The following is a 12,828-nucleotide window of genomic DNA, read 5'->3' as shown; positions in this document are numbered from 1 at the left end:
ATTATATATCACCACTTTTGTCCTTTGTTGTGCAAAGCATATGTGATGTGTCTCAATAAAGCAGAGGATCCCGATCCGTCTTAGTAGATTCTCTGTCAATTGTTAGACTAAATAAAGAAAAGAAAAAATAAATAAAAAACCCTTAAAGACCAGTAGAATGCATGCTACTTAAAGGCACTTAGATATTCCATCTTAAGGGTAACGCGGCCCTAGTGATTGACTGAATTCAGGAGAGTGTTGACAGACACAGGTGTCTGGATAGGCACCCACTCTTGTAGGATATATGTGAGATTGTGGGAGGGCTTGCAACATTCCGAACTACCCATGTTTATCGGGAGGCGAACAGTGCGGCCAACTGGGTTGCCTCCTATGCGGCACACCACTTAGAAGAATTTCACTAGGAGAGCACGGAGTTTGTTCCCCCGCCCTTCATCGACTTCTTCTTTTTGACTCCTATGAGTGCACTCATTACATATGGTGTGAGTTGCCGTTGTATCAAGAAAAAAAAGGCACTTAGATATTCACATAGAAAACATCTTAGCCCATAAGTCCTACATATTTCATATTTATGCCATAATTGTTTCTAAATAATCTAATGAACAATTGAATGAGATTTATCTGATCATGGAATCTTAGTTTCCTAATATCACTTTCTATTGAATTACAGGATCTCATCTTAATTAAGAATGCTACTAACGCTTGAATCTTCTCCAACTCACCACTCTTATCTCAATACATTGAAAAGTTAGCCCAAAAAAAAAAGCAACATGCCAATACATAGACTAAATAAAAATATCAAATTTATGAAAATCAACGATATTAGCAACGTGGAATTCCCTATTTTAGATTAATTGTGCTTTAAAGGTCAGCAAGAAAGACAGAATATAAGAACAGTGGGACAGTCACGGCAGAAAAAGCTTTGAAGATCTATACATATAGGACAAAAAGAGAGAGAGAGAATTAGCTATACATACGGTTATGGTTGGATAAAAGGCAGTCTACCACCAAAGTAATTAGACAAGAAGTCTACACGAATTCTTCAACATTAAAAATATTCAAAATTATAATAATAATAGTGGTGCAAACAAAAATGTAGGATGGGAAGGTAGATTCCAACTCTGCTAACTGCCTGAAAATTTCCACATCCAATTTTCTTCTGAAAAAGAAATCCGAATCCAAATTTCAATGCCATTTAGAAGCTCTAAAAGACTATGAATCACAGGTGCAGATCCAAGCTCACATTCTCTTTTACACCAGTTTGGTAGTTCTGTGGAGATGTAGAAGAAGAGGAAGAAGAAGAACCAACAATAGTACTCAAACCGACACCCATCGCCCCGGACTCGTCCCCTCCGAACAAGGGCAGCGGTGTTGTTCGGTCCCGATGGACTAGTCCCATGCTCGCACCGCCATGCACCGCTGTGGGAACCCTCCAGAGGCCCGGCAAGGGGCTTCCATTGATAGGCTGGCTCACCGATCCACGCTCGCCGTAGAACCGGCTGCCGACGCTGCTACCGGTGGTGCTCGAACTGCTCCATGAAGGATATTGGCGAGTGGCAGGGGGATGGAAGCCAAAGCTGCCGGCGGCCGGCAGCGGGCCGAGGCGGTGGTGGTCGAGGAAGCCGTACTTGTGGTGGCCCTCGGCGGTGGATTGGTGGTTGGCTGACATAGCTGACTGGAATTGGGCTCGCTTGGCATGCTGTCGCTCACGCTTGTGAGCATTCTGGTGCCCGCCGAGGGCCTGTGATGTCGGGAACTGGCGGCAGCAGTAGTGGCACTCGAACTTGCGATCTCTCTCGCCACTGCCGCCATCGCCGTTGCTGCCGCTGTTGGGGTTGGCGGTGGTGTAGGGGTCTTTGGAGGGATCTTCGTCAGTGTCGGGCTCGTGAGGGACCTCGATGCCAAAGAGGCGGAAGGTGGAGGCGGCGGAGGGCTTCTCACGGGTGGGCGCCGGACGGATGAATGGGAGCTGGGAGAAGGAGTCGACGCTCGTGAAGTCGCGGGTCTCTCGCTCGCTCATCTCTGCCCCTGCCGGCGCCGAGTGCAGTAACTGTAGTAGCTTTGACCAGCACAGCGCAGCTCACAGGACTTACGCTAAGATATAGAGAGGTAGAAAAGGAAGGCAAAGATTGGGAGAAAGAGGGTGCATGGGGGGGAGAAAATTTTCTTCCTCTTCCTCTTCTCCTCCTTCTCCTCTCTCTCTCTCTCTCACTCACTCACTCACTCGATATGTTTCTTGTGGAGCTTCATGGAGAGAACCTTTTTGTTTCTGGGCTTGAAGTAGGAGATGGAGGGTAAGAGGAGCAGAAAAGAGAGTGGGAGATCTCTCTTTTTCTCACTTCTGCTCTACTCTCTTGGTATGTTTTGGATGTGAATGCTATTGCTATAGGTTTTTGTTAGCAGGTCTCAAAGTAGGAATTGGACTATTGGAGAGGAAGGGAAAGGGAGATGTTTCTTTTATTTTCTTTATTTTTTTTTTTTGGTTTTCAGTGGAGATTTTTCTTCTTTCTTAGTTCCAATTCTGTTTGTTGGCTGATATTAGTTTTTGATTTTCTTTTTTTCTTATTCCTGGTTGGTTTGAGAGGGGTGGGGACTAAGGAGGGAGAGGAGCGTGGACAATTGGAGCTGACCCATCTGTGAGGGCACTGACAACAGCTGCTGCTGGTGAAGGAGGCTTTTAGCTTCTCAAATAACAACCAAGTACCACCCCAACAACGCCGTCGCCTCACCATCTTATCCTTCCATAATATGTCCTTCTCTTCTTTTTCTTCCCCGCTTTATATCTCTCGCTTTCATGCAAGTGTAACCATAGTCAAGAGGGAAGATTAGTATGTGACCAGCTCTGTCGGTCGCTCTCGCTCCCTCCCCCCTCCCTCTCTTTTTTATAGCTGTTGGTTTCTTTACATATGGAGCTGCAGAGATGGGTTTGGTGATTAGAATAAGGGAAGATGTACATGGGATTTTTTTTGTTATTATTATTTGGGATCCACAAGTACATGGGACTTCAGTTTTCCACCCTTTTATTTTAGTTTCATTATGACATGTAACTTCCTTCCCTTTTATCCTTCTCAGTTTGTCTGCATTCTCGCTACGCCCTCCAACAACGCCATTTCAAAACATTTTTTTTTTTTCAAACAAGAAAAAAACTTAAAGAACCATGCCTCGTCTTTTTTACATGGTGTCAGTAATTTTATTTGTTAAGGCATATTCCCTCAAATTATAGAAGTTTAAGTGAATATCCTAGTTTGTAGACTTCTCAAAGGTCCCCCCACAACCCGCATTTGCGGATCATGCAGGGATTCTTGATTTAGATGGAAATTGGAAGGTAGCTGATTGATTTGGACCATTAGGCAAGTGTTTCATGGAGCGTGTGGTTATGGATGCTTTATCTCTGAACTTTGCACTTACAATTATAGTTGGGCTAACCTAAAAGGACCTCTTTGTCATTTTCAGTTAAAATAATAGAAAAAAAACCAACAATGTTCGGGCTCGATGATCTCATCTTTTAATCTATGATGATGGAAGAATTATTTCCTATACCATGTGCGCCATATGACTGTATACTATGCCAATCACAAGTTTTTGTTCCTATCAGTTCCATTCATCAAGCATTTACTTAGATGATTGACCCACATCAACAAATGCTTGTGATTGGTATAGTACACCAATAAATGGTGCACATAATGTAGGATATAATTTCTTCGTTTTTGAGACAAGAAAAAAAAGCCTCCATAGTCCCTTACTTTTTTTTAGGGTTTAAACTATTTTTAAGATTTCGGGTATTCAGGTATCTGTGGTTTGCATAGGTTTTGGCTGAAATAGTATTAATTTAGTAACAAAGCCCCACAAGCCAAGTTGAATTATTCATTAGCATACAGTTGTGTGCCCATAAATCTCTCTCTCTATCTCTTGCTCTAGTGTTTTTTCTCTGCAGGGTGGGTTGCTTTATGCATGCATGCCTGACCCATTTGTAACTATCCCCCCCTCATAACTGTTCGCATCCTCCCTCATTATTCTCTCTCTCTTCTCCTCCAGGGACCAGTCACCTGTCCCCTTCCCAACTTCCCCCATCTACCTCCTCCTTGGCCTTGAGATATAAGCCCAAGCTCACTGCACAGCATTTGCTCCCATGGGAGTCCTATTAATGAAAGGTACTTCTATGCCTCTCGTATGCCCCACGGCAAGAAAGAGAAAGCCTAACACTCACTTCCCATCTCAAATCTTCCCTCTCTATTTTTTCTTTTAATCTCTAACCCTCAAATAAGCACCACCACCTCATGTACATGCAACTCTTTTTTTTCAATTCCCTCTTTTACCCTAGTCTAGCGCTCAGTATTCTTCCCTATAATTTTTACGGTGCAACAAGTGCCACCGCAGAATGTTGTGCATCTTTGGATGGCTGCCATGGATAATTTTGGAATAATACCAGATATATATAATATGATATACACTTATAGACCATCTTATTTGATATCCTCCATCAGGAGCAGCCCAATGCATTTGAGGGCCTAAGGTCGTTTTGTTTTTGAGGCATTTCCTACAGCGGGCCAGCTTAAGACGAACTCACAGAGAGGCCTTTTTTCTTTCCATTTTGTTTTTGAGGCCTTTCCTGCAGTGGTGCTTCTTTGGGCCGGGGCTTTAGGCGACCGCGTAAGTCGCTTAAGGGTTGGGCCGGCCCTGACCTCCATCTTCTGATAAGAGGCATTCATGGTATACACCATTTTGGGGTTACCACGCACTCCTTGCAGGAGATCAGTGGGTTGGAGCCGCACCCAACCTCTTCAGCCGGCTTTACATGGCTTGGGTTCAAGAGGCCATCGCACGCTTCTCGGATCCTATGGATCCTTTTTTTTGTGGGATTAGACATGTGCTTGATTTGATTGTTTCTAAAGCCAGACAAAATGTTATCCACGCGCAGAAGAGAGTGAGCTAGGTTAGTTAGGGAGCTCCTAATTAACCAAGCAAACGGAACACGGAATTCTGAAATTCCGTGTTCTAGAGGAGTGAAAGAGGTGAACGATTAGGCTTGTATGAATCATGCCTTCTGAGTCTCTTTAAACAGTCAGCTTTGTTAGTGCAAAATTAGTCATACAACAAACAAGCTTGGAGCCTAGTAATTGCACCCTTCTTCCTTTTGGGACTTTCTGAATTCAAATTTCCATATCCAAATGTTCAACATGGATAGTTCCTCCATCACTTTCAGAAGATATGAGTGGTGGCGCTCTCTATTTATTATCAAAAAAATTGTTATATAATACTATTTTTAACATGGTACAAATAATACTGCTGAACTTCAGAAAGAATTTTGTGATATCTGTTCGATTATTTGCAGCATCAATCAACAAAAAATCAGAATTGCACAGTTAGGTCATTAATTTTTTTAAAAAAATTGATAATTAGTGTCAATTAATCCTTGAAAATGAAATATTATTTTAAATTATTTTTTATTATTCGCATCTAAATTTTTCTTGGTTCTGCAATTCATGTGCAGGAACCAAGTGTAAGGTCCGGTCCACATGGCATAAACCATAATAGTACTTTATTTGAAAAAAATACCCCTGACAGTAGATTTGGAAATGATAGGAAAAGGATGGACCCACATTGTGTGAAATCTAGTGTAAGATTTCTAATATCTCACACTCTGAGGATGGCTTTCCCACATGTTAACACCACATCGATGTCAATACGGATGGCTCCGGCTCTTAAAGGAGATGGTGGTGTTCTCAAGGGTTGTTCTGGCCGTGCTGTCGGAGGAGAGGTCTAAACTTAGGACCACCTGAGAGAGCATCTCAAAGCTGAGGTCACCTAGAAGAGAGTTATTGTGAAGTCTTTTGAGAGGGCTTCTTTTCACATGTGCTATGAATGCACAGGGGTGGACTTAAGGTCATCTTGGAGCTTGAAATATGATGGGTCCATCCTTTACATATATATATATATATATATATATATATATATATATATATATATTTGAATATAGAGAAGTGCCCCTTTTCATGGGTAATCTGCCATCTCTTGTTGTATTTGACCTTTTGCTGGTGGATTTCCTTAGCATTTCTACTCTCAAGGTAATGTATGATGTGAGTAGCGGTTAGATTGCAGTTTGTTGCGGACGGTAAAAAAATATAAAATATATAAATAAATCTATCTCATTTTATATATTTAAGTTTTTAGGATAAGTGGTGATTTCAACATGGTATCAGAGCAGAGGTCTTGAGTTCGAATCATATCTTCACACTTTTAAACTTAACTCCATTATTAAAAGTTTTACATGTTGGCCCCTATTAAAGAAAAGTCTGACCCATATACGAGGAGGAGTGTAAGAAAATATATAAATATATAAATAAATCTATCTTTTTCTATAAGCTTAAGTTTTTGGGACAAGTGGTGATTTTAACACTCTATAACAATCCAGAATCTTACCTCCAAAAAAACTAGCTGAAAGATAATATATAAATTTTTTTTGACCTAATATTAGTACTGATCCATAGAGTCTCATCCACCACCATATTATTATTTGAACGTGCATCACGTTACACTTAGAAGTTGCACTGTCACTTTCCATTGGGTGTGACACCACATAAGAGTGGATAGGATGAATAACGGAAGTTTGGCATTGTTGGAAAAGCAGCTATGTGTACATTTCTTCTGCCCTTATATATTACATACTCAATGTATAGTAAATTGATAAATACACACATTTAAAAATACATCAGCAAACTAAGAATGAATTCAAGTATAATGCTATCATTGCAGACAATGTGATGTGGAACTTCCTATGTGCATGCATATATTTTAATATTAAGAGAAGGGAATAGATACGAAAAGTTCCACAAATTTCATTAGGATAATGAAGAATAAGAACTAAGAGGATCTGGTTACAACAAAAGGATTGTAACTACAATTTCTTTTTTTTATTAAGCAGAAAGGTATATATAGCGAAAATGAGAGGAGATTCCAGCATTAAATAGAAATGATAGAAAAAAAACAACAATGTACAAAGCAGGTATAAACTTGCACCTAGCTGAATAGAATAGCAGTCAAGTAACAGTGAATCTGATAAATCAGAGTTTCATCTAAAAAGACTAGCCACAAGGTATTATTTAGGTTCTTCAACTTTGTATAAGTACCAAAGATCTATTCAGTGCATAGCTGATGCCTTCAAGAAATAAGAAAAAACATTCTAGGCAGTAGTCTTGTAACGAAAGCAGTGGTTCGTCATGTGACGTAGACTTTAAATGGCCTGCGACATTATACAGTCAGATTGTTAAGATTCAGAGGGAAGATCAGAAAGATTTTCGTGTTCCTTTCTTTCCATATGCTGCAGCAGATTGCTATAAGACAGCATCAGTTGATCCCAGGAATGCCTAAAATCTGAAAGTTTAGAGTGATTCCTCTTTAAAATCCAGATAGAGGTTAAGATAGATCAGAAGATTAAAGCGTACAAAGTTTTCGTTGTAGAATACGGCATATGCACTTCACGCTGGATTTTCGATCAATAGTAGAATAGATTAATTACATCAGTATATAACTAATCTGAATCTGAGAAGAGTTCAGGTTCCACATTTTACAAGGGAGGAATGATTCATCACCGTCTGGACAAACACATTGCCTTGGCGACCATGGCACGAGTGTGCTGTCCTCTAAGAATTGATGGTTTTCTTGAATTGCCCAGATGGATTATGTCATTGGTCTGAGAAATAGGACCACAAGAGCATCTTATAGCAAAACATCTTCATTTTAACTGGCTTGATAGAAATATGTACGTTGGATTTCTCTGGATTTAAACTTAACATATAGTACTGCATAGGTACGAGTTCGTTCCAGGAGTATGGATTATTGTTGCATTTACATGCTTCTAAGCCCAAACTAAAATTACAGGCATGATATGTTGTAATAACAGCAATGATGAGGTCAATCAGTTGTATTCTCAGTTGGAATTCATTAAGGCTTCATGGAAACATGTATATCCAGTCATTAGCAATCCTGACTAATTTGTTGCAGTCCCTCTTTTATCAATTAATTGTAATGAATTATCCATAGTAAAGTTTGTTTTTGATAGATCTGAACACTCCTGTGCCAGTTAAAGAAGCCAAGGGAACTGCTAAGATGACAAGTCATGAAAGAAATTGAGCTCTGCCATCAGACTGTATCTGGACATCCATCAATAGATTAAATCTGCTCTCTGATTCTGATATTAGTCCCACTTCCAAAATCACAATATGTCCCCATATACATGATATAACTCGAGTACTTTATGTGATATAAATCCAACTAAAAATGTGGCATACTTTATGATTTTTTTGTTGAAATATAATACTTCACAATTTAAATCTTGTCCTTCTGTATAAATCTTGTGGTGTAAATTTCATTCACTAACCTTTTTTTTGGATAAAACTTCATTCATTTTTAATCATGATTACTGCTTGTCATTGTGATATTTTTGAAGTAAAGAATTGGTTGGATAGCACCGTCCCCCATCTTGTGGCTCCACCATTAGAGGCGGTCGGTCAGCAAAGACTATTGTAATTGTCTATATTTGCTTGCTGAACAAAATGCACTTTGGGTGAATCATTCACTACCAGATGTCCATTTCATTCTACTAATTCTACTGCTTACTAAGAGGAAGAAAGCATAAGATATTCGACACATTGCGACATCGACATGTACCGGGCTAAGAATCGAAAGATACTCGTCCTTCCCACGTCTCATGACATCGACATCAAAGTTAGGCGATGAATTTCTGAAGCTTCAGAGTTTGGTAGGTGAAAGCTAGTAGAGATTCCCATGAATAACGTTCCAACAATAATTCAACCCCAAACATATGGTCCCCCTTTCTTTTATCATCAAAGTCCGACATGATGCATCATGCTGAAAGGAGTAGCATTATTTGGACACTTTTGGTACCATTAAGCCCTGGCACTGTATTCTTTCCCAGGGGGAGATGGTAGGAAAAACACATACTCAGGGGTTCTATATTAATCTGACAAGTTTCAAACTGTACTCTTGTGCTACGAGGTGACTTGTGATTAAATGATCATAGCAATGGTAACCCAAAGACCTTATTGTGATAGGCCACCAGCCCACATGGTTAGTACCTTCTTAGTAACTTCCATGACTCAGAAAACACATCTCTAAATGCTCTCGTCACAACCTAGGTCCTCACCTAAATTGGTTAGCCGAAAAATATTATTTGAGTTCCTTGATCTTATATAAGTATCCAAGATCTACCTAGATGTGAGACTAAATACATGCCCGCATGGGACTTCACAGCTCTTGAGACTATTCTTTGATAGCTATAGAAGTAGGCCCTACTAAGAAAGAAAGGCCCATGCTCTTGGTAGACCATGTCGCTTCCCTACTACATCCACCCTTTGGCATCATTAGAAGTGGTCCAAAACAAAAATTTTCCTACTCTCTCTCTCTCTCTCTCTCTCTCTCTCTCTGTGTGTGTGTGTGTGGCATAGCAGTAGTACTGTGTCCTCACAACTAGTTTTCTACCTTTTCTTGCACTGGCGAGTAGGGGCCTTCACTATAGTTGTTGGAGAACCATTGGAGTTTCCAAGAAAGATGCCATAGATATGAAGCAAAAAACAATATAAGTACAACCCCTTGCATGCCTAGTTGTGGAAATCTTATAAAGAATCCCCATAGCATGATCTCCATGTTTTGGTATATGAGCCAAAGCAGCCCTTGTTATTCCATATTAATATAGCAAAACTAAGGTTGTGAAACCACTTGGGAATCAAAAATCATATTTCAGCTTCACAATAAAACTTTACACTTGTGGTTGATGTTGAACCTCACTCATCATTCTTTTTTAAGACCGTTCCACCCTTCCCTTTTCATCCCTGCAAGTATTTAGTTATTACACTACTTCAAACGGAAGCAAGGGGATCCCTTTGTGGGTCACCTCTGATGGTTCAGGTAGAACTGCATCACTGCTTAGTGACATGAGAAACCAATGCCATGATAGGATACAATGATGACACAATGATCCTATGACAGCCACATTTGAGGATACCCTAGTGCCCTAGGTTAGATCATTGAGCTAGACAACAAAAGATGGATATTATTACCATATAAGTAGGTGCTAGTCTTAATCTTCCATCATAAAATTTTAATTCTCATTCATGGGCGGATGAAGCCAACTTGCCTATTCGAACATTCGAGATTTCAGTTGAATTAAAAAAAAAGAAGAAACACTTGTGATGTTTTACCCTTTTTTTTAACATTTTAACCCACAAATCCTAATGAAGATGCATGGAATTTAGCCAAGTATCTTTGGTACAACTACCAAGAGACTTTCCCAGCTTTCCATACCCTTGAGGAAAAAGAGTGAGAGGAAACTCATGATGCCTAAGCTGATGAATGTGTTTCCAAAGCAATTAGTCAACACTGGGGTCAATAGTTTGCTTTGGTTACTCAAACAATCAAAATATGGAAATAAAAGGGATGGGAAAACTCCAAGAATCTACTTCTTGTTGAGATCATACAAACTAAAAAATGTCCTATCATATCTCTGCAAGTCTCATGCAAGTTCTCTAAATTATTTCACAACCGACGCGCGCAATTATCCAAATTAGCACTTATGAGTACAGTAAACAGCTCCAGTTCCATAGCAGAATGCTGCAGCTTTAATTCATGAAGAAATGCTCAGTCTCATCTTCTCACCATTATGAGCAGCAATGGCCTGTGAGCATTGGCAAACACTTAGGATTCTATTGCCTTTGGCTTAGAAATGGGGCAATATAATCTCGCAAGATCACATCATTGCTTTGGACTCTATTTTGTCAACCTCCTCAATCTTTTTGCAAGCTCTATGAAGTTTAAATAAATTTGAATCTGGTAGCATTGCAGCAAGGACTGCAAGCATTCTGCTGGACCACCAAGATGCCCCTGACAACATCCTGATCACGGTCATGAAAGGGCCAGCAGTAAAAGGGTTCATTGAAGGTGGAGAGTTTAAGCATGTCACTAGCCATCAATAGTTTACCTGGCTTTAGACAGCTAGCAAAAGCCAAATGCACCACTGTGGAAATTGGAGTACCACAGGAAACATCATTTAGTTTGTTTTTTGGGACCATGGGCCCATGAATTGTGTTACTAGATCAATTATGTCCCAATAATTTGGGCTATGAACCTTCGGACTATTCGGTGATTCTTGTTTAATTATGCTTTGGGGTCATGATGACTGCATTTGGGTTTGTAAAGGAAAGGTTAGGTGCTACTTTTCAGAGATATTGGGATTTTGGTTGGCTAAGCAATTAGGCTCCCCTTAACTTCGTTATTGGGATATTTGCAGCTCTGTGGCTTTGAAACTGTATTTCTAAGCCAACTTACCTTGAAAGTTGTGTGTGTGTGTGTGTGTGTGTGTGACAGAGAGAGCGAGCGAGAGAGAGAAGAAAGCAAAGTTTATTAACTGATATGTGAAAGAGGCCAATGTCTTATATGCAGTAGAACCATGAAGAGTGCCTGACAACGATACATAAAATGAAATTTAATTTGTGGAAGCATTTAAATTCAATAAATAGATATAGATTACAATGGGACAAATTTGGCAATACTTAATACAGCATATACTGACCGGCTTCCAAAAAGTGAAGCCCCCACAGTTATATATAGACCTTTTTAGAATGACTTGCATGATTTTCACTCATTTATAATGAGTTTTCTAGAGTTTTCATGTAGGGTTGGAAGTGGACCGGGCTGGAGCAAACCTCTACCCAAACCTAGCCTATTTTTTTTGGGGGGCTTCTGGCCAAGCTTAGGCTCAAAATTTTTTGAATAAACTTGATCCGAGACTGACCTGGGTCAAGGCACAGGCCCAATCCAAACCCGATTGGGCAGGCTAAAATTATCTGTTTGGGCCAAAAATAAGTCCGGGCCGAACTCAATTGAAGCTTAATATTTCATAATATTGCTTCACAAATAAATGAGCAAGCTAAAAATTGAGATCTCTCCTATAACACAAATAAATGATACATGATATATTATTCTCAGCTAAACCCATTTCAATTTATCATTTACTTTCTCATTATTTTCTCTAAATAATAACATAAAAAACCAAATTGCTTCGAGTTGGAATTCGAACATGAATTCAGGCCTAGGCTAATAACATATATGAGAATGGGCACTACATTTAACCTTAAATCTAGTTTAAGCCTAAAGCCCGACCTGATGGGTCTCAGGCTGACCCAAGCCCATTTTTAGCCCTATTTTTATGTCTATCTGAAAAAAAAAACTTTCCATGACTCTTTGTGTACTCTATCTAGATCTCTCCACTTATGTGAGTCTTTGTCCGCCATAACTAATTTCGAAGACTAAAATTACATGATATGATAATCAAAATGGACACATGACCTCCAACTATGTTTGCACGATAATTTTAATAGATTAGCCCCCTCCGTCATGCAGGCGAAGACAGTATAGATGATTGACGGTCTTCCACTCCATCTATATGTGATGCCACACAAACCACACTCAAATGAATCTATCTGGATTCTCCAACTTGCAACCTCCTGTAATTTAGTGGAGCTTTAAAGCTAGGCTATATCAAATTAATCTCTCAACAACGCCAGAAAATTTTCTCTTCCAAAAAATTAAAAAAGCCACATTAAGCCTCTGGGACAGCATTCAGGCATATCAACTTCAGGCTTCTCCCGAGCATGTAGAAACAAAAGACGAAGCCATGCATGAGGCTCAACTAATTTAAAAAAGATCAACAACTCAAGCTTTTATTCAAGATAATAACTATACTCGATCTCAACCATTTCTACTTGAATAGAATTTTACTCTCATGAGTCGTGGTGTAAGTTAGGTTAAAGTTTTCAT

The 12,828-nt window shown here is 39.6% G+C and overlaps 1 protein-coding gene across 1 annotated transcript; it reads right to left on the bottom strand.

Moving 5' to 3' along the window:
* Positions 1 to 960: 960 nt before the first annotated feature.
* On the bottom strand, positions 961 to 2,950 carry LOC103705789 (zinc finger protein 8-like). The gene has a single exon (XM_026804150.2). The coding sequence runs from the start codon at positions 2,015 to 2,017 to the stop codon at positions 1,217 to 1,219; it is 801 nt and encodes a 266-aa protein (XP_026659951.1). The 5' UTR covers positions 2,018 to 2,950; the 3' UTR covers positions 961 to 1,216.
* Positions 2,951 to 12,828: the final 9,878 nt, after the last annotated feature.

Source organism: Phoenix dactylifera, chromosome 15, assembly GCF_009389715.1.
Source record: "Phoenix dactylifera cultivar Barhee BC4 chromosome 15, palm_55x_up_171113_PBpolish2nd_filt_p, whole genome shotgun sequence".
In the NCBI taxonomy this organism is placed as follows: domain Eukaryota; kingdom Viridiplantae; phylum Streptophyta; class Magnoliopsida; order Arecales; family Arecaceae; genus Phoenix; species Phoenix dactylifera.
Note: the sequence above shows the minus strand (reverse complement) of the source record. Positions and strands in the feature narration are given on the sequence as shown.